At 38.5% G+C, this 21827-nt stretch overlaps 1 protein-coding gene across 5 annotated transcripts in view; it reads left to right on the plus strand.

Annotated features, from left to right (window-relative positions):
* PTPRC (protein tyrosine phosphatase receptor type C) overlaps window positions 1-21827 on the plus strand; it is a 119153-nt gene that overhangs the window by 37293 nt on the left and 60033 nt on the right. Inside the window, exons 1-3 of one of the 5 annotated variants that reach the window (XM_039389794.1) lie at window positions 13855-14252; window positions 15033-15110; window positions 20689-20806. The exons of 1 other annotated variant lie outside the window; for it this stretch is intronic. In XM_039389794.1, the coding sequence (XP_039245728.1) occupies window positions 20740-20806 (67 nt within the window). In that variant the 5' untranslated portion in view covers window positions 13855-14252; window positions 15033-15110; window positions 20689-20739. Of the gene's footprint in view, window positions 1-9235; window positions 9433-13854; window positions 14253-14393; window positions 15111-20688; window positions 20807-21827 lie in introns of those variants that run through there. 3 more of the 5 variants (XM_039389793.1, XM_039389795.1, XM_039389792.1) reach the window with 3 other exon arrangements.

The raw sequence follows: 21827 nt of genomic DNA on the forward strand, positions 1-21827 counted from the left end.
ACCCAGTGTTTCATTTCAAGTAGTTTTCTCCTTTTATCTTTTCCCAGTGCAGCTATTTGCTCTTTTCTTTCCTACTGTTCTGCACTACAATCATGCCTCTTCACTTATTACATCCTCTCTATGATTTTTAGTGTAGCTGCCTTTCCCAAAAGCAGTTTGCAACTTCACCAGTGTGTTTGTGCAGTCAGGCACAGAAGGGAGGGGAAGTGGGGAGTCATGTAAGTATATTTTGAACTGTGTAGGCTAGCCAACAACTTGCATCCGTGTCACAGTTCAACATTCACTTGAAGAAAACTGAGTGTAGTATACCAGAAAATTTCAGTGCTGTCTCAAATTAGATTTGTCAAGATCAACAAATATACCACAAAGACAATAGTTCGACTTTGAAGAAATACATTTCATTGTATTTCATTCTACCCCTGAGCAACAACAGCTTAAACTGAAAGTGAAAAAAAGGAATGAGAATTTCCTTTCTTGTAGTGAAAATACTAATACTTTAATAGGAAGAAGAGAAACTATTTGGAAAGGTAAGACACAAAACCTGGAGTGGAAAAAATGATGCATACTGGCAATGTCTTTTAAGACTGGAGTAGATGTTGCCTTAGCTAAAATAGTCCTTGTAAAATTTCCTATATTCTGATACAACTATGAATGTAAAGGGGGTGTTTTTCTCCTTATTTCGTAATACCTGCTTTTGAATTAGTGTTTCTGAAACAAGAAATGTGTACATGTACTTATGTTAGTACCATGTGTGCGTACACAAGGATGTGTTTTTGTGTTGAGATTTAAAAATCTCTTCCACCACTTCCTAGTGCCCTCTAGGATATTTGCTATAATTAAAAAAATAAAAATAGAATTCACCCTCCCTTCATAAAAGAAATCAGAACATTAACCAATTTTAGCCTGTTCACCGCTTTACATCACATCTCTGGTATTTCTGTTCTCTGTTTCTCTTGCTCATCATGTGGCTGTGAGAGTAGTGAGTCTTGTGTCAGGCAGTTCCTCATCTTAGAGGGGGAAGGATTTTTCTTGTCAAGCCTTCATGCAGTGTAAACACTTTTTTTTTTTTTTTTTTTTTTTTTCTGTTCTGTTGGTAACTCATTGGGGCTTGAGTTTTGCTTTGCAGAAGGTAATTCTGCTGATGAGGATCTCTGTGTTTTAATGTAAAGCATTTTTGCCTCTTATGGGCTTGGAAAAAAGGTCAAAATTCACTATTAGTTTTGCTTTTCTTTCAAACACTTCACTTGCAAGTAACTTCAGAGCTTAGTGAAACTAAACACTATTATGGTGTGTCGAACGTGTTCTGAGTTCTGGCGCCAGGCCCCTTCAGGAGTGGGCTGTCCACTGCGCTGCGTGCAGGGCGGTAGCTGCGCCCACGCACCTCACCTTCTCCCATCCTGGGGAATCTTTCTGCTTTATCCAGCAAGGAGCTGTATCTCAGACCTTCCTGATAGGTTTCCTGATAGATTGCCACCTCAAAAATTGGCATCAGGTTATTCTGCCTAAGGCAGCCCTGGTGAATATTTTGGACAATGGCATGATGTGTCATCAACTGGTCAGTGTTGCTAATCATGTCATTTTTAAACTGTTACCTTATATGTGTAGTCATTTTTAAGGTGCAAATACTGTGGCTGAACTTGTGAAGGGAAACATGGGCGAGTCGGAGCTCAGCAGAGCAGCAGCACACGCAGGGAACAAGGTCTGCCATGTGGATGAGAGCTGGCTCCTGGCTCCACAGGCCAACACATTAATGATCTGTTCCTGGTGAAACACAGGAGATGATCCATCTCCCAGACAGGTGTGGAGTCCCACAGAGCTCCCCTTGTCTGGTGCTGCCCAAGCCCTGTTGTGGGGCTTCTGGCTGACCTGGTGGGGAGGAGGAGGAGAGGGGAGGGAAGGGAGCCAGTGGTGTGTTATGGGCCTGGTTTGAGGTAGCGGGATTGGGATGGAAGGTGAAGCTGGTGGAAGCCGGCTGCAGAAGCTGAGCCCTCATAACACCTTCCCAAAGGAAGGGTGAACCTTGGCTCCAAACTGTGCTTTTGGCCCGGTGTTGTTTGAAATTGTCATTTGTGTGGGATGGAAGACAACAGGAGTGGTGATCCAAAGATAGTTCAGAAATGATGTGTGTCATTGTCCTGGAAGTGTAATAGACTGAAAACATGCATTTCTGGCAGGAATTGTGCTTTTAATGGTGGATCTTGTGGCGTGGTCCACCATGGGATAGCTCCTCATAGGCTTCCCTCACAGTTCCTGTGTGGGGATGTTGGCTCTGTAATTCTGTGGTTATTCCACAGAAGTTCTAGGGGTCAAGCTTTTTCTGGGAGAACAAAGAGGAACAAAGTATTGTACAGCAGGAACATTTTGGAAGTTCCTTGTCTACCCACAGGGAGTATTTTCGGGCCCTGCAGAGAGCCACAAGGTTTCTGGTTTCACACGGCATTTAAAAAGGGGAGCCTGACTGCCATCTATGCTTTTCTAAAGTCATCACACAAACATGGTGGATGACTTAAAAAAAAAAATTAAATGGAACTTCATTTGTATGCAGTTAATGTTAATACGAAAAGTTTGCTCTACTGAATATGTGGTCTGACAGGAGGTGCTGGAATCAAAAATAAAGCAAATTATTATCAATTTGGCTATTCTGAGCAGCTGCCTATTTTATCTTTGAAATAAATGCCTGGAAAGATTTCTTTTTTTTTTTTCAGAGAAAGAATTGGAATTAGTCTACTATGAAAGCACAAAGTAATTCTCTGTATTTCTGTCTAAGGATATTGTGAATATTTGCGTTGCTCTTTTTTGACACTATGGGTAACAGCCAAAGCAGCATGGATTAAACCTTCTCTCATGGAGTATGGCAGAGGCTATAATAGAAGCCTCTCAAAAGAAAAAATCATTTCTTTGAAAAACCTCAAAAGATACATTAAAAAAAGAAGCTTCATGCTTATGGTAACGTAACCCTTGATAAAAGACTACACAATATTGGCTCTCAAAACCCTCTTGAAATTAAATTAAATCCATTGAAATTCTTCAGTAAAGGCCTAACAAGTAATAGCTTTTATTCTGTCAGTGTGCTCTACTGGATCTTTCCTTTCCAAGCCACCTGAGATCCTCCTCTTAACAGCAGAGATGATTGTAGATATGTGTCCTAGAATTCAGGATATTACAGCAGTTCATCTGTTCATTTCACTTCTCCCCCTTTTCTAGACAGGGGTGACACCTTATGCAAAGTACTGAGAATCTCAGAAATTACTCTTTTACTACCTCTTTCTGGCCACTTGACTCCTCCTTGCCTTCAGAACAAAAACAACTCTCCTTTTATAAAATAACCTGTGACAGTGCGAAGAGCAGTGCCCTCATTTTGCAGGTGCCAGCAGCTCCCTCTCAGTGTCCAGGCTGTCCAGAGCCTCATGTTGAGTCCAACCTTCAGTCAGGCTTTTGTACCCACCTGCAGGTGTAACATTGCCAGACCTTTTGCTGGCTCCTACAGACGTGTTTTTAGTGAATCCCACATGGGAAGAAGAGGGATAGAAGTGATGATGAAAAGACAGGGCTATCTCCTTGTGAGCTTCAGCGAGGTACAGGGGGAAGTAGGGAAGCACTCACCTGCACATATCGAATAACTGTTGTCTTACAGTATCAGGCTTTTTGGATGTTGTGTAAACTGACTCTAATAACAACAGGTTGATATATTTTTTATAATGTGCATATCATGTCCCATATAGTCCAGAAAAAATACAACAGGAATATGTGTGATTACACTGGGGACTGCTTTGAAGTGTTACAGGTACAGCGCTATCACTTCCCTGAAATTTCCCAGTATAAATTGCCTCCTCTCGTATCTCTTTGATATCAATGGTTTCTTCTGATCCTCTCTCATTTCTGTTTTTGCAGTTCTGCAGTATGTGAAATGCTTGTTATTACAAGTATTGATGATACTGAAGAAATAACAAGGCTCTACAGCATAGAAAGTTGTGTCAATAGGTGCGTGAATTAAAGGGTAGGAGGGGAGCTGACGGTAAGAGGTTCAGAAACCTGACTCTTTACAGTAACTTTGACTTCCTCTACACAAATTTTTGCTGTTTTGAAGTTTGCAGGTTAAATATATAAAGGGATGACTTGGGTATGGGAACTTTCCCCTTCCCCAGACAGTATCTGATAAGCTTGTTACCAACACATCAAAGGTTTGTGTGAAAATATGCTTATGTCTGTGGTTAGGTGTTGTGCTGTTATTGGGCTTACAAATCTCTATAGCAGCTTTGCATCTGCTTATTTTAGAAAACTGACCTGAAAAATTATTTTGCAAGGGAAACATCCAGAGTTCTCTGCAGGAACGTGATTTGAGCACATTGACTCCTACGAGCATTTGAGGATGAAAATGTTTTAATTCCACATCTACCAGCAGTTTGCTTGAGGTCTGAAGCAGCAGATTAATGGGACAGCAAAGAGGCATCCTCAGCCTCCAGGGTCAAGAACTATGAGTGCTATGGCATGACAAGGCCTCTATTGCACAGTCTATGGGCTGTCTGTGTCCTGATCTAGAGAGGATGCAGAGATGACCCAGTCCTTTCCTGATGTCTTTCAGGTTGTCTAAACTGTTGCAGGCAGCAGTGGGGAAAAAGCAGTAAAATTTCATTTCTAAGGTTTGTTCAAGGCATATAAAGAGGGAAAACTGCTGCATACATCTAGCTTCTAACTGCTTCCTAGAGTTAGTGTTCTAATATCCACGTGGGAAATTGGAGAGGCCTTAGAGGCTGTATTTCTTCCCATGTAATCACTAAGAGCTCAGTTAAAGGTTTTCAGGCCTATGGTGTTCAGTTATGTTACTAAATCACAGCCTCTGCATAGCAACTGTAGAGTGGAAGACTTAAAATTTGAGCAAGTCTGAGTATTGGGAGATGGCTTGAAGCTTTCATTGCATTTACTGCAGTGATTACACAGACTCTTTAAAGTTCAGAGTTTTACTAGCAGGTGAGTGGCAGTAGGCTCTGTGTTTGGAGGAAACCCTCATATCAAAAAGAGTGTTTCACAGCAGAAATATTTCAGATTCCCACAAGAATGGGAAAAAAGCAGTTAGGGCCACTCCAGAGTGGCATAAATGGAAACCTTTTTCTTCACTATTGAAATTACAAAGTAAATTTCAGAATTCAATGCAATGTCACTTCAGAGTCCTAGAATTTCAGAGCTATCTTGTTAATTATGCAGGGACTAATTAGGAGATGCTTGTGTCTATAATCTTCTTGGTCAGCTATGTGGATTTTGATTTTTTCATACCTTTTGTATGCTGGGCAAGAAATGTAGAAAAAAGAACTTTTATGTACTTTTGCTCTTCAAATATGCAACATGATTTTAAGCAGTCTCAAGCATTTAGCCAGTGATTGATTTAGTGGGAGCTGATTTGTGCTTAGTAATATTTCTAAATTTTTTAAGATAGTTTTAAAAATGAATCAGATTTTTAATTAAATAAAGATTCCTGATTACTAAAGGAGATGGATTCAGATATTGTGTAGCTTTATCTTGCTTGTTAGGTGTTCTTACCATATGAGAAAGTATTGCCAGATTAAAATATATTATTGTGTGTAGGCTGAGTGATACTACTGTGTTTACAGTTGTGGGAAGAGATTCCTTTGATGAAATCTAGAGAGCTTCCATACAAAAATACCAGACAGTCATTCTACTGTGTTTTGCAGTGTGAAATTTTTTTTAGTCAAGACAGTCCCTGGCAGTTGTGGACCAAGGAAGAATCTTCAGTGGAAGTTTAGTGGTTGGTATGTACATGTGCTCATGTGTGCATGTGCACACACATGCTGATGAAAAGCTCTACCGGTTCTACTCTGTTGCAAAAATAATTTTAAATTCTCTCCCACTCTCTCTGAAACATCTTCAGGCTGATTCCAGAGATAAGGAGAAACATAAAGGTGGGATTCAGAAGGCAAAAATAATTATGCATAAACAAGAAGGGGAGAAAAATTGTTTTTAAAATAAAAAAAAAGGCCAACAAAATAAATGCATTGATTGATTGCAAGCCCAAGAAAATAAATGCATTAATCACTTTGAATTACCTGCTGCTTATGTGTATCTTTTAGCTTGTATACCCCTCTCTTCCTGAAATACAGTTTTAATAAGTTCACAAAGCTGATTTGAAACATGCAGCAATAAGACACTGTGAAGTCCTATCTCAGGGAACTATTAGCTGATGATCCCAAAGAGTATGCTGGTTTCAGTGCATTATGACTGAAAATAAAAAGGGACAGGCTTTTAATGTGGATAGCTTTATATGGAATGAAGTGTGTGTGTGTGTGTACACATGTGCATATATGTGTCTGTATAGACACATACAAATAGTTACATAAATGTCAACAAAAGCTGCTGAAATACACCGTAATAAATCTTTAGTGTTTATTGGGTGCATTTTAAATACACTTTTTCTTTCATATGGACTGCATTTTCAAGCTCCTTTTCTTTCTGTCCTTCACCTCATTGGAGTATTTAATTTCTTTGCACAGAAGACAGCAGGGGGTCTGTAAAATTACTTTTTTTTTCAGTAAGAACTACAGGATTTGGCCTATAGTTTTAGTGTAGATGAAAGAAATAATGGATTTCTTTGAAAAAAACTAAGGAAAATCAGAACAATTTTGTTCAGTACTATACCACTGTTTCCAGTAATTGCCTTGTAGAGTTTGCAAGTCTTTGCACTTTATGTAAATACATTAACTTCTGAAAATCCCCTTATAGCTGTGAGGTGGGGCCTTTTGAAGGAGGTGTTCTTTTGAAGGTTCGAGGGCCTCTTAAACACACATTTTTTTCTTCAAAGTAAATCTTGTAGACTCCCTGTCACAAATCCTTCTTGTTAGGATTTCTGCTTGAAGAACTGTTTGAATTTCAATATCAGGTATTTCAAACAAATACATCTACATGCCTCAATACATTTTTCTTATGGTCAGTCAGTGGCCCTAAAAAAGAAAGGAAACCTCTCTTAACTTAAATTCTGTTCCTAGCAACCCTTTGAAGAAAAAAAATAAAATCTGAGTTTTTGATAGTTACTCCTGGCAACCAAGAAAGGGAAAGTAACTGTAAACTTCTAATTTAGGAGCTGCTTTCTCTGCTTCTTCATCTTGTGCTCCCATTTCCTGTATTTTTATAAATAAGATGAGTGAGAAGTTCAAAACTCTGTAACAGAAAATAATGCAATAACATATAGGTAGGTTTTTGCCTTGACTTCTAAACAGAGGAAATTAATTAATTATAAGCATGTGAATCATTATCAGTTTAAGCTGCCAAATGAATAACAGTTGTATTTGAGTTTTCTATAGTGAAATCCTGTTCTAGCAGATTTTAGTGATTGCAGGACAAGTGGTCTGTTTTACACATTATGCAGGACTGAGGATATAAGGCTTTAAGGCATTTACCTCTGAATTTCTTTTTGTGGCTAAGAATGACTATTTTTTGATATAATTTTGAAAATTCCAATATGCTACAGTGCAAAGGTTTTGTAGGCTACAAATACAAAAAGAGAAAAGGTACTTTTAAAATTTGGATATGGAGAAAAATAATATCATAATTTCAATAAATCTTCATGATAAAAGCTAGAAGTTTTGCTTAGTGTCTCTATGCAATTGTGGACATGAGGAAGTACATACCTCATCTTGGATTTAAAGCCTTTAGCTATAAGACAATTAGGGAAGCACATAGATTACTTGAAAGCTTGTCTGGTTCATGTTGAATTGTTACAAGATTTCTACAGCTCAAGGACACCTTCTTGTTAAGAAAACCAGAAGTGAACTTGGTTCTCTAAGTCCAGCCTCATTTTTACAGTCAGGGTCTCCAGGAAATAGAATCATAAATCTGGAATGTTATAAAATACTTTCCCATAATTCAAGGTCAAGCTATAAATCTAAGTTACCGTGTCTCTTGCTAAATATGTATTTTCTCTGGTTCTTAGGGCTTAAAGCTTCCAAGAAGTGACCCTTTAAATGCTATCAACATTAGTTTTAGCAGCAAATTTGAACATTAGCCTTGCTGAGCTGGGCAGTATGAGTTACTTAAAAGAAGTAGATGCTCAAAGGTTTCTGTGTAACATGGAGCGCAAAGCAGGTAAAGGATCCTCTCAGCCTGATAACCCTTTCATCTAAAAGTGATGACTTTTTTACAGCTTCATACATGCTTACATACTCATGTACATGTTCCTGTATATACCTAGGATACACTGAGAATCCTGTGTATTGCCCCTTGTGAACACTCCCTGGGACTTCCCAAATGCCTGTAGAGCTGAGGGTAGAGCACAGCAACCTAACATCTAGATGGAGTTGGATGTAGTAAAGCACATTGTGTTGTACCAGTGTTCATGCTTTCTCTACTGAGATTATTACCATCATCTTCCTTGCATATGCAGAGCTCTGAGTGATCACCACTTCTTGCTTCAGGATCTGCTCATCTCCTCTGCTCTCCTCCTCCCACTTCCCTCCCACACACAGTTGCACTGCTTGTCCAGAACACTTGTGCTGCACAGAGCTAATGAATCAAAGCATGCATTTCCCTGAACAGTGGTGTGGTCAGGGAACATCTGGTGAAAAAAGATAGACACTGTCACTGCTGTCCCCATCTTAGGAGGAGGACAACATCGATCCCTGCAGTAGTAATGTATGTCTTCCAAAAATGAAAATGTTCGAATTATTCCAAATAATCCTTCAGAAGCAGCCATAAAGCAACAGCTTTGTCTTTTTAAATGTAGAATAACCAACTTCAGGCTTCATCAGCAGGTAAGAGGAGGAGATTCTAGTAACTGTGTATACCATAGGTAGCTTAAAATACATGGTTAAACTACAAGCCAAGACACACTGAGATACAAATGCATCCCATCGAATGTACTGCCCAAAAGTGTTATTGGGAGGGCTATGTAATGGACCATTTCATTCTGTACAATGTGTTCAAGTCCTATCTTGTCATATGGGAGCCATTGACAGGCTGAAGGCAGCCAGAGGCCAGGGAGAGTGAGAGATGTGTGCTCAGCACTTGGACTGGACAGAACTTCAAATGTCTGCACACTTCTGCAACCTCTCCACTGCCCCAGGGCAGGGTTTGATGGTCCTGCAGGACCTGGGAGTCAGTGTCGTGTGTGCTTTAGTTCAGTGCAAGCTTCAAATCATCCAATGTATCATGACAAGAGCTAAGAAACCAGCTTATCAATTTAGAAATACCTGAGGCATCTGACTGAAAAAGTTTTGCTGAATCTTTAGTGTAGTTCTTAGATGAAAATATGGATGGTATTTATCTGTCTCTGTACTTCTCTGCTTTCAGTAAGGAAGTGCTGGCACCTGTGGGAATTCAGATACAAAGCCAGGCTGGTGAAAAGGAGCTTGGTACCTCTGATGCACAGAATGAAATCTGAGATATTAATTAGGTTGTCCCCAAAGGACCAGTCTTTTCATTCCAAAGGTAAGAAGGCATGCACTGACCTAAAGTGTTTCAATATGTTAAGCTGAGACTGGGGATCAAGGGCCAGGATATCAGCTCTGCTGTTTTCATCTCCCAGAGTATCTCTTACTTCAGGGACCAGCAGTGGGCTGCTGTTCTCCAGGAAGTCCATCTTTAGAGAGTTCTACCGGAGCCAACGTAAGTGAAATTGTGGCTTCACTGGTGCAGCTTGCATTTCACTTACCTAGAAAAGGAGGTTATATTTGGGCTGTCAGTTATGAATTTTGCAACTCTGCACCATTGCAGGACCTTGGTAATTATCATACAGACACCAGAATGTAAAACCAGCTTGGAAAGCTGAGAGCAGGAGTGCTTTGCAGGCCAAGCTGAGGCAAGAGCAGAAAGCAGCAGTCAGGTGTTTTTATTTCTTTTCAGTTTTAGCTGTATTTGGCCTAATAGTCTTCATCTGACAGCCCTGAAAAACACTGCTGATGATCTTTCATGATGTATTAGACAGTAAAGGCATTATATGTATCTAATGTTGCTGTTAAACAAAACTTGCTTCCAATATATAAACTATTGATAATTACAGCATAAAAAATAGTGTCAGTAGCAAAGTAGTTTAAGTGGGTATTTATTAGATTCAAGATAAATAATCTATTTGACAGGACTTTGGGGTTTTGTTTTTCCTTTTGAGCTTTTACTTGTTCAATAAACAATTTTGGGAGGTTTTGAAAACTGATATATATAATTTATAAAACTGGTTTCACGTAATTAAACTATTTTAGTTCATGCAAAACAAACTATTTTCCCCCATAATTAATCTCACTGTTAATGAAAGTATAACGCTCATTAAAATAGGTAAATAAATAAAGATGCATGATGTTCAGGGAGTTCACATGGTTGTATGGTTGTACAACGAATATGTACATTTTCAGCCTGGTCATCTTTGTAATACTGAGCGAAGACATGTATAAAAACCAGACTGTCTCAAAAACACTTTTTAAACTTCCCGTTACCCCTTGGAGTAGAGCAGAGGCCACTGTGGAAACAGCAGAGAACAGCTCTTCCCACCTCCTTTTCAGACTTCTCTTTTCTCACCCTCCTTGTGTTCCTCACACAAACAACAAAAAAAAAGACTGAACACCCCACCTCACCCCAAACTCCCCAGAGTTCGAGGGTTTGATTGGAGCTTGTTTTCCTCAGGACTGGTATTTGGTGCTCTCGCTGCACGGATATTGCAGCAGTATGTGACGGGTATTATTTCCAGCTAGAATGGAGTGTACGTAAGTCTGACCTGACAGGCTTATGATTCAAGAAGGTGAGCTATCTGTGAAGAGTAGTGAGGTAGTTCAGATATTTTTTTCAGGCTAATGTGGGAAATTTGGAGAAAGGATTGTTCTGAGAGTAAGGAATAGCACAAAGGATTTTTCAGGTCAGAGACTGTGAGGGCAGGTTGGCCTCGTTTTGTTTACTATCTTCTGTCTCTAAATTATGTTCCTGTTTACAGTAGAAGAAGGAAAGGAAAATGAGCAAGTTATTGGCTTTTCTTAGAAAATCTTCTTTGTGAATCTATGTTTTTACATGGTGGTTGGTCTCTTCCACCTAAAATGACAGTGTGCTGGTGGAAGGGGTAAAGTCCCTCAGAAACTTCACCTCTCCAGAATGTGTCTCCATTGATAAGTGTTGGCCAACTTTATGAACATCAGTAAACTGAAAATAAAGCTGGGATGTTCAACTGAAATGAGGTTGATATTTCTCAGTATACCTTTGTCTGAAGGAAAAAAACTTAATTTTTGTTTACCAGTTTACAGCCTTCACAGACTGACTTTGCTCTAGGAACTGGCAATGTTAAGCCGACGATTTTTTCTTGTTTTGCATCAAAATCAGTTTTAAATAACACCTCTGTATTTTAACACAGAATTTCATAAACTCTAAAGAGGATATTACTAGAAGAAGACAAAAACAGACAGAGCCTCTTGCTAAATAATTGTTGCATGAAGTTTCATCTTCGGTGATATTTCCTAACTTACAAAGTATAGGAAGTAACACTTGCTATAGGGCAGAAAGAGGATGTGCAAATATTTTATGCTGATCTTGGGAGGGAAAGAACATTACTGACTTAGTATGTTACCTTGAGCTTGGTATGGGAAAAATGAGCTATTCTTGCTATAGCAGAATTTATACTGTTAACATTTTATCACTTTTTAGAAAAGAAATGAAGAAACAATAGCAATACCAGGCCTTTTTTTTTTTTTAATGACAAAGACTAGATATTTGGCAGTGTACACATGAGCACATATTATAAAAATAGTTGTTGTGAAATTGTGGTATTTCTTTGAGACCTGTTTTATGAAACACATGAAAGGGTTTTTTTCTTGAACTAAAGGAATGTGATACAGTTCTAAAACTGTAGTGATTCAATTGTTTACATACTCTGAGAATTCCAGGTGTCTTGGGAATACCACAGCAGGGACTGTTTCAACATGATAGATTACCAGCTTTCCCTACTCCCCTTCCACCATCTTCTTTTGGCTATTTTTGGCTCTTTCATTGTGTTGTGTGCAGTAAAAAGGTTGTATGTGTTTATAGGGCCTCACAAAATGTTTCTTGAGCTTTTCTGACACAGTTAAAATAGCCAATTTGTGCTAAAAGTCTTTAAGTGTTTATTACAAAATATTCTACAGAGAAAGAGAAATAAGCTATAAAACCAAAATAACAAAAAAAAATTTATTTCAGAGTGTTTGATTTCCCAATGCTGTCTTTTCTTTTACCTGTCTGTAAATCACTGGAGTATTTTCTTGAGTCTCTACCAAAATTTGTCTTGCACAAGAGTCTATTGTTTGCATGATTGTTACTTTCAAAGTATATATTTCCAATGTTTCTGCACCTCTGTTAGCTGACTCTAATTATGCCCATTAACAAGAAGTGATAAAGAAGCATTTGAAGCTGCATAAATTACTTTTCCATAATATTAATGTTAATATTTTTAATAAAATTAAAATACTTAACCGACTCTCAGTTTTCCTCAAATTTACCTTTTGCACTTCTCATTCAGACTAGAAAATATTCTACCCAAATAGGACGATTTTCCCTGAACTTTCTGAATACTTTAGAAGTTTGGAGAAGGCCAAATGAATATGAATCTAAAAAGTTCAAATTTTGTACGTCCTAACTTCAGATCCCATTTTTCTTGAATAATCTCATATTGTCTTCAGTTTTTCTCTTTCTTTGTAATTTTTCATCTGCAGTGTTTTCCGTGTCCCACAACAAATAACATTCTTGATTAAAAGAAAGCACGAAATCACTATGAAAAATGAGAAAAATGAGAAGGCAAGTAGTTTAACAAAACTGTTGTTGCCAACAATGGATCAATTTGAAATATTTTGACCCAAAACTACATGTAACATGCATCGAGTAACCTTCTTTCCTTGCTGCTGCAATGCATCGGTTCAGTTTTGGGCTCCTCAGTACAAGAAGGCCATTGAGGTGCTGGAGCATATCCAGAGAAGGGCAACGGAGCTGGTGAAGGGTCTGGAGCATGAGTTTGATGAGGAGCAGCTGAGGGAGCTCAGGGTGTTTAGCCTGGAGAAAAGGAGGCTCAGGGGAGACCTTATAACTCTCTTTAACTTCCTGCCAGGAGGTTGTAGCCAGATGGGAGTTGGCCTCTTCTCCCAGGTAACAAGAGACAGGATGAGACGAAATAGCCTCAAGTTGCATCATGGGCAGATTTAGATTGGATATCAGGAAAAATCTTATCGTGGTAAAGGGTTGTAAAGCATTAGAACAGGCTGCCCAGGGAAGTGGTGAAATCACTATCCCTAGAAGTGTTAAAAACTGTGTGGATGTGGCATTTGAGGACAAGGTTTAATAATGGTGCTGGGTTGATGGTTGGATTTGATGATCTTAAAGGTCTTTTCCAACCTTGAAAATTTTCTCTCACAGATTTTTTACTTCTGTTACCCCAGCTCTGTTTTTATTTCTTACTTTTGGTTTTGTTGGGTTTTTTTTAAGCGCTGACCCATTTTATGTCAGTCTGGGAAAATGGATGGTAATATCAGATTTTTTAGCACTTCTACTAAAGGAGCAAATAACCAAGTACATGGACTTTCACAAGATTGAATAGAAAGTTATTGTGGGAAAATACTTTAAAAATGTATTTTAAAGATGTATGGCCTAGGATGTAGCTTCAAGGGACTTTCCACATTACAGAAGTTGTTTTATGCTACAAAAACGTCTCAGAAAAATTTTTCTGCCCTTATAGTCAATTATTTTTCAATGTTTCCTTCTAGTTTTGATGACTCTCTTGCTTTAAAGAAGCTTTGAATTTACTCCCTGTGCTAAATATTTTTTTTTTTATAGTGTGAGAATAAACAAAGACAGCCAGTGTATCTTTAGACAGACTGTTTCGTTTTTTTTTTTCTGAGTATCAACATTATGAACTTGCCACATGTTAAGATAGCTTACAGTGTGTGTGTGAAACATATAAATTGAATGGCTTAGAAGCATGGAAACTAAGGGAGTTTTATGTGACATAAACCCTGATGTGCAAGGTAAATCTATGGGATCAGTTTGGTTTCCTAACTGTTTCAAATTCAAAGATGGTTATTATGAGTTTAGATTATAGAAATCTTCTAGAGCCTTTTAGCTGTATAACAGTAGTTTCTTGACAAGCCACTGAGGAAGAAGTAATGCCTGCCACATGTTTATCTTTGGAAATATCTATCTAACCCATTTGGACAGCCCCAGAGAGAAAAATCATGTCAAAATATGAAGAAGGGTAAGAGATGGGCTATCAGAAGACGACCGACAGCGTCACTGTGAGCAGACCAGCCTTCTAGGTAAATATTTGTGGTTTATGTTTATAAATACCTTGCTCAGAGGCATTTTTGTGCTTCTGTACCATAATAATAACTACAATCAGCTGTGGGACTACATTTCCATCCAAAAAATAAACATAGCTGAGATGTTAGAAAAATATTTGGTATAAAGTCATCCTGTGTTTTATTGGAAAAATGAACACAAATACTCTTGGATATAAGCACTGTAATCTGACAGATAATAAAACACTGGGAGGACTTGCAGACCACAGCTAATAGTGTGTGACAATGAATCTGGCATCCTAGGTGGGAAGCAGGATACAAGGCTAGAAGCAAAGAATACAGAAGTTAATATCACAGAAGATACCTACTTGGGAAAAACAGAAAAATGGACAGAGAACTCACAGAAAACAAGCTGGTTTGCTCTTTTACAACACAGACTAACCACCAGTTAGCTCAGAAGTATCCTATTGTAGAAAGATAGCCCAAAACACAGGTTCAGTAGCCTACCCTGACACCGGTTCTGGATTGCTTCAGCTAAATTTGAGCTTTAAAAAAAGATTAAAAAAGGAAAACCTACCCTGTTTGGTTATTTCAAGCATTAGCTTTAGAATAAACAGGCATGTCTTTAAGTTTTCTACAGAGCACACAGGAAACAATGTTCAAGAGATAAGGGAACGTCCAGTGAACTACAGTGAAGTATGTGAGTGCTATTTTGAAACGTGAATGGAAATACTTTGGGAAGGATTGTTCTGTAAGCATTTTCTTCTTTTTCTGTGTGGGGCTCTTTTGGGTTTGCAGGTGTTACTACTGCTTTGACTCATGTTCTCTCAGGCCTCCTGCAAACATGGCACAACCATGACTTTCCATATGGTGCAGGTAAGACAGCATTTACTGCAGAGTGTCATATAATAGTGTATAAGTTTGCTTATAATTTGGGAAAATTATCTAGCAGACACAGATTTGGCTCATAAGAAGCAATCAGCAAGCAAATTTTGCTGAAGGCAGGGTGGATTTGGTGAAGGTAATAGGGGAGACCCTGCACAGAGGGAGCTTGTTTAGTCCCTCCAGCTGTGGTGATACTCTGAGTTTGTGTGATTGCACAGAGCACAGCTCCTTGTCTGGCATTCAGCTCACTGCTTTTTAAAGCTGTGGTTGTTCATTTGCTGAGACACAGTCATATGAGTGTCTATAAGAATCGAAGAAGTTAGTACTAGGAGAAATGAAACTGGAGGAATAAAGAAGAATCAGACTAAGAGAAGGAAAAATCTGCCAGTGTTGAAGAGCTCTTCCGAATGAGAGTTCAACAAGGAGTGGTCCATGGATAGCAAATATTCAAATAAATGTTGTGCCTCCTTTTCCTTTTCCCCTTCAAACTGGGTGATGGAAGAACACAAAGAAAAGATATCATGGGTAAAAATATTTATTTGATGTTTCATAATGGGAAATGAACTTGTTCACTCTGCAATATCTGAACACCATATACAAAGCTAAATCCTGAGCTGTTCTCAGTGTCCAGCACTCGTTCAAAACCAGGATTTTCAGCACAAATCTGAGTTGGTGCTTGTAGGTATGCTGCCACTGTTTGTGGGTGGCAAATTCTAAACTGACACGTTGAAAGGAGCTATTCAAGAAATATCACAGTGTTATCCTGGAACAATTTTATGTGTAAGCAAGAAGTAGGTGCCTGGCACTTTTGAGAGCTTATCGTAGACTTATTGCTCATTTTGGGCCAGATTGTGGATAGTGCCTCAGGGATACCAGAATATGTTCTCTGTCCTGAGCAGGTACAGCACAGATCATGCAGGCACCATATGAAGTGAAGATGTCAAATCATCATTGCCTGAGGGTTGGTAGCAGCACAGCAGTATGCTTGCACAAAGAGCTGTATTGTTTACTTTTGACCTTAAAATAATTTGATCCAATACGACATATTAAGTAAAAATGTTTTCTTTCTTCAGGAAATAGTTCTTGGCAATTGCAAACAAACCTGAAAAAGTATGTACAAAATCGACTCCTTAGCAAATATTCAATGAAAAATTAAGAGTATTATATAATCTCTAGCAAGAACAATGTTTTCACAGTAACACTGTCAAATTAATTTTGCTGGATGAAATGCATTATGCAGGTAACTCCCCTTGATTTAAACAGAGTTGTCCTTGGGATGAATTTATCTATTAGTGTTTGCAAAGGTGTGCCTTCAGTTTCTGTGGAACAGTTTAATTCTGATATGCAGAATATCAGTGTAACTGAGCTGAGCCATATGAGATTACTTCAATGCAAGGGAAATTATACAAAGCAAAAAAAGTCTGCATAACTTTAAATCCAAGTAATTTATGCTTTAAATCCAAGTGATGTGTGGAGTCTGCAGAGAATTTAATTTTTATTGCTTTGTACTTTACTCTTTCAAGGCCTCTGAAGAAAAAGAAAACACAGGTGGGTTCTCAAGAACACATTTCTTGAGAAAACTAATTCATACTACATTCTGTAAACACATAAACACAAAACAGCATTAGGTTTAGGTACTAGTGGAGAACACCATTGCCTAAATTAACCCTCATCCTCCTCCCCAGTAAACCCTCAAACAAACAAATGCAACCCAATTAAAATCCTCTGTGATGAATGCCAGTATGACACCATATTGACTTTGATAATCTGGGCTTGGAAGTTGTGTTGTGTGAGGAAGATGAATGCCCCAGTGTTATCAAGCTAAACTCTTAGGGAAACGAACACAAGGTTAAACCGAGCTCCATCAAGTCGTAAGGAGAGAGAACAAAGAGTGGGGTTTCTCTGGCATCCTTCAGTCACAGCTCCTATGCATTGAACACAGTGAGCACCAGAAATGATCACTTTTGGGTGGCACAGGCCTTGTAGGTGTTAGTGTGCAGGGTAAGTGTGGCTGTTGTTTGATACCTGATGACAGATACAGGGTGGGCCAATCTTTGAGGGCAACCTGCCATAATCCAACCTGAGACAATTTTTTTTGGCTTGTGGCTATACGAAAATGCTGTTCGTACCCTGGTTATTGCTACTCCTGCCTTCCTTTCATCTTTCCAGTCTGTTTCCTCCTGGTCCTGTTGTACCAGGCAGAGATAGGGACTGGTTTGGGGAGCGCTTTGTGGGGTAGAAAAGGAAAGTGTCAAAATAGTCTTACATGGATGAAGAGTTCATGCTCTCCCTTCCTCTAGGGTAAATAGTGGTGGGTTTTATGGCTGTTCTCTGCTTTCCTCTACCCTCCATTGGAATAGGAACCAGCTCCTTAGCTTCTTCCCAAAGAATAGTAAGGCCTTTTTTTAGCTGCATTAGGTAAATTGTTCTGGGGCAGAACTGTCATGCATGCCTGCTTGTTCCCTTCCTCTCTCTCTATCACACAGAGTCACTGTTACCTGGAGGGAGGAAATAAGGCCAGAGTCTGTGCTGAAATGAGCAAGATGCCATATGCCCTAAACTGCCCACTAGTAAAGCTATTGTAGAACAGGGAACTATGGAGAAGTGCTTATATTTGCCAGGCCTACATGGGTACCTTTTTAGTCTTCAGTTACTGCTCATCCTTCCCCTTTCTTAGATGCACTGAAAATGCTGTGGCCCCTTTTTGCAGGTTTCCCACTTGTGTAGTTACCTTTATTGGTGATTTCATTCCCTGTGAGCTTCTGCACGAGCAGGTACATCCAAGGCTGTCCTTTTGGTTTTGTTCAAAAGCTGATGAAATACTCTGGGAAAGGAAATGTACTTAACCACAGAATCAGGCATGTGCAGCTGAATTTTTCTTGGCTTTGCTGTTGCCTACACAGTGTGATAAGACGGACAGGCAGGACCATCACTAAGCCTTCAGAAGCAAAAAATTGAAATGCTTTGTGTTGTAGTATCTGAAGATCACACCATGCCCAGTGCACTCTGTAATCTCATTCCTTTGTTCAGCACAACTCACAAAACAGAGTTACAGAAACACCTCCTGGTAGAAAGCAAGTTGGCAGTGACTGTGGAGGCTGTTAGAGATCTTGGTGTCTCTCAGCAAGCTCTAAGATTGTTTGGGTTCTGGGCAGAGCTTTTGCACTGTCTAACATCAGTCACTGAGTAACTACAGCATTTTTTTCTGATGTGTTATGAGAGGTTGTGCAGGAAGATGGGTGTGTGTAGTGTTTTGAGGTTCACAGCTGTTTGCTCCAGTGCTGTGGTCTCATTAGCAGTGAGAGAACCAGACCCCCCACTCTGGGTTACCCAGGGAGATGATTGAATGGCCCTGTGACTGACTCAGAAGTGAGAGAGAAAAAGAATTTGGAATAAGCATTGATGCTACCTTTATCATCATTTCCTTAGTCATCATTTACTATTCCTATCTGGGACATGTGAATTGTGTAAATCAACACCAAAAAACCCCAAGGTGAACTTTCATTGAATCTTTTCATGGAATAATTTGATTTTTCTCTCTCCTTAAATCACCTGTTTCAGAAATTTGTTGTAAGGATAGAGTAATATTTGTCTCTTACACAGTTTTGTTGTTTGTTTGTTTGTTTGGGGGCTATTGTGGCTCTTTTCATGACTTACAAAAGAGAGAGACTTCCAAAGAGATGGGTAGCTTGAGCATCTGCACATTTTTAATGTAATTTTAGAAATCCTTATTAATACAAATTGATGTTTCTGTCTTTGATTCTTTCCAGCATAGGGGAAGTAACTGCTCTAGTTATGTATTGACATAATCATTTGGCCAATGAAAAATCCTGAGAAAGGATTTATTTTAATAACCCATTCTTTAATGTGCAGGTAGAATAAATTAATCATCTCCCATTCCCTTGAAAGGAGGATTTTGTATTTAACCTTTGGAAGAAGATTGCAGTTTATGTTTGGGAATAGACTTCATATGCTCTAATAGAAATACCACACAGCCAGAAAAGGTCTGCTGTGCAGGAATTTGTCTTGGGGACACCAGAAAAGCTTGAAGAGTTGAGTGGACGTTGTATAAAACTGCTGGGGAAGGTCAGGTGGGAATGGAGCCTGGTTCTTTTTGAGAACCTTTATGAGAAATTCTCCAGAGGATGTCATGCACTCTATTCATTAGATAGCACACTTCAGCCAGGCTGTTATCCTGGTTTTGGATAGGATAAAAGGGACTAAGATGTCAGTGCTGCAGACAATGCATGGCTATAGTCCAAATTTAATTTGTGACAACTCTAGGATGATGAAGTTATTGTTTATCAAAATCAAAGTCTCTGGAGTATCAGTACAGTACAGTATCACTGTATCAGTTTTGTTCTGAACACATTTACAGTATAATTATTATTGCAGCAAGTTTGTACAGAGAAGCACTACTTAATGGAAGTTAAGATTTTGGCTTGTGTTGTAAGACTTTTTCTCAAAGCTGTAGAAGACGGGTTTAATCGTATGAGTTCAATTCACTAATGTCATTTGTGAATTATTATTTGAATTTGTGCAACTTTTTCCTGTGAGATGCTTAGGAAGTCTCTGGAGGACTTATGAAGAAGCAGCACAAAAGAATTCTCTTCCCTTATCTGCCTCACAGGGTTCTGCTGTTTCTTTTAAAACCTTTGAAACCTTCAAAAAGACAAGCAATCCTAACATTAATTCCTTTTGTAATCTACTATATAATGGGCATTTGTTATCAAGTTGTTGAGAACTACCTCAGTGCATCCAGTGAGTGAAAATGTCGCTGGTGTACCTTGCACAACCTCCATGAGAAGGACAACAATCCTCTGGCACTATCGTGGCAAAGAATTGCATTGAGCTACCTAATCAGGTACTCAACATTACAGAAAACAGAATTAGTCTGTCCCTATCCATTTTTTATATATTACTGTCATACCTAAAATGTCATCCTTGTAGAAAGATTCAGAAGTATATCCCATAGAATCAGAAAATAGTTCATGTTGGAAGGACCTGTGGAGATGATCTAGTCCAACCCCATTTTTAAAAAATTTTCATTTGATCATCAGTTACTTCACTTGAGGATGCACCTTTTTATGAAGGCCTTGTTGTTCTGTTTCCTGATGGTTTGAGTTTCTCCTTCTCTCAACAAAAATCTCAAGAAGCATCCATAACACAGAAAGGACTCAGTGAATGTGTGCAATATGAAGACAAAGTATGACTTTGTTAAATCCAGTCCTTTGAAAAGTTAGGTCTTGTGTAGCTCCTCAGTAGAAAGGAAGAAATAGCTAAAAACAATCTATTTAATTTGAATTAAGGAAGCTGAGTATTACTGCAGGAACTTAAGAAAAACCCTTTTGACTTCCTGGAAACTGAAAGAAGTTTTTTTGAAGAAGTAATTGTCTCTGACATCACTAAACTGCACAACGAGTTTGCGGGTGGTTAGTTTGGGGTAAGAGAAGGAAGCAACTCCTTCACAGATAAGCAGGCAATGTATGTGCCTACTTATTCTCCTTTTTGGTTCAAGTTTTGCGGAGAAATTCTTTTGCGGACAGATAACATTTATTTTGCTTTGCAGAGAGAGACACATGCTGTTTCATAAGGATACGCCTGATTTCCAGAAATAACCATGTTTTTGTGGCTTAAACTCTTAGCATTTGGTGTTGCACTTCTGAGACAGGATGCTTTTCTCAAAGGTAGGTAGCAACTGATATTTCTTTCTCTCATTTTGAACCCTGAGTATCCTCTGTAGATGTAAAACCAATGGAAAGCTTTGCAAAGTGGAGAAATAAGATCTTGGTTCAGAAATTAGAATACGATTGTATGCAATGGTATCAGAACCTAGATCAGGAAGGTTAATGCATAATGTGCTAGGCTAAAATGTCTTCCGCGTGGTCATATGTGAGAGTTATGTGCACCATTAAAAAAAAGCCCCCAGTTTGTAGCTCTATTTGAGAAAGAATACATTTAGATCTCTTATGTGATCCTATTCATTACAGTCTTTGTTTGGTTTCATCTCCTGGTGCAGTACTTTGTTTTCTGTGCTTAAATCCTTCATGAAAAAAAATCTTCCCATCAGTGTTAGCCACTCCCTGATCTCAGAATCTACTTATTGTTTCTCAAATTTATTTTTTTTTTTTTTACTGCAGTGGAGTTAGTAAAAAAAAAAATCTAAATGTTGTAAATTAATCTCTACAATTGGTAAATCGCTTATTTTGTAAAATAGACATCATTTATTTATTTATTTATTTTATAAAAACTGCACCTTAAAGAGTCTTCAGAATGTTTAATTTCCCCACTCTGGGTGAACTTGTCGCTTCACTTTTTTTACTTTTATGAGAGAAAGATAGAGCCCAAGAGGATGATCTTGCAAAACATGATAGATGCAACAGATAATATTAGTAGCAAGAAAAGCAATTAATCTTAAGGTCATACTTCATATAAAGACAAAAACTTATCTATGTTTAAGAAAATATTTTCTTCTGAAGAAAATGCAGCATTCTTACATATATCAGTTCTTACTTCCATTCTTACTTCCATCAGTTTAGCTAGTGATGTAATTGGGGATGGTTGATGGCAGGCACAAAGGCTTTTCTCTAGGGTAATGTTGACCGTAAAAAGTGATTTGAAATATATTTTCTGAAATGGCAGTAAGTTATATGCAGGGCTGAAATCTCTTTTCATATAAACTGAATTTATGCATCCTTCTATCCTTAT

Source organism: Pipra filicauda, unplaced genomic scaffold (assembly GCF_003945595.2).
Source record: "Pipra filicauda isolate LSUMZ 115617 unplaced genomic scaffold, ASM394559v2 scaffold76_size2844353_pilon, whole genome shotgun sequence".
In the NCBI taxonomy this organism is placed as follows: domain Eukaryota; kingdom Metazoa; phylum Chordata; class Aves; order Passeriformes; family Pipridae; genus Pipra; species Pipra filicauda.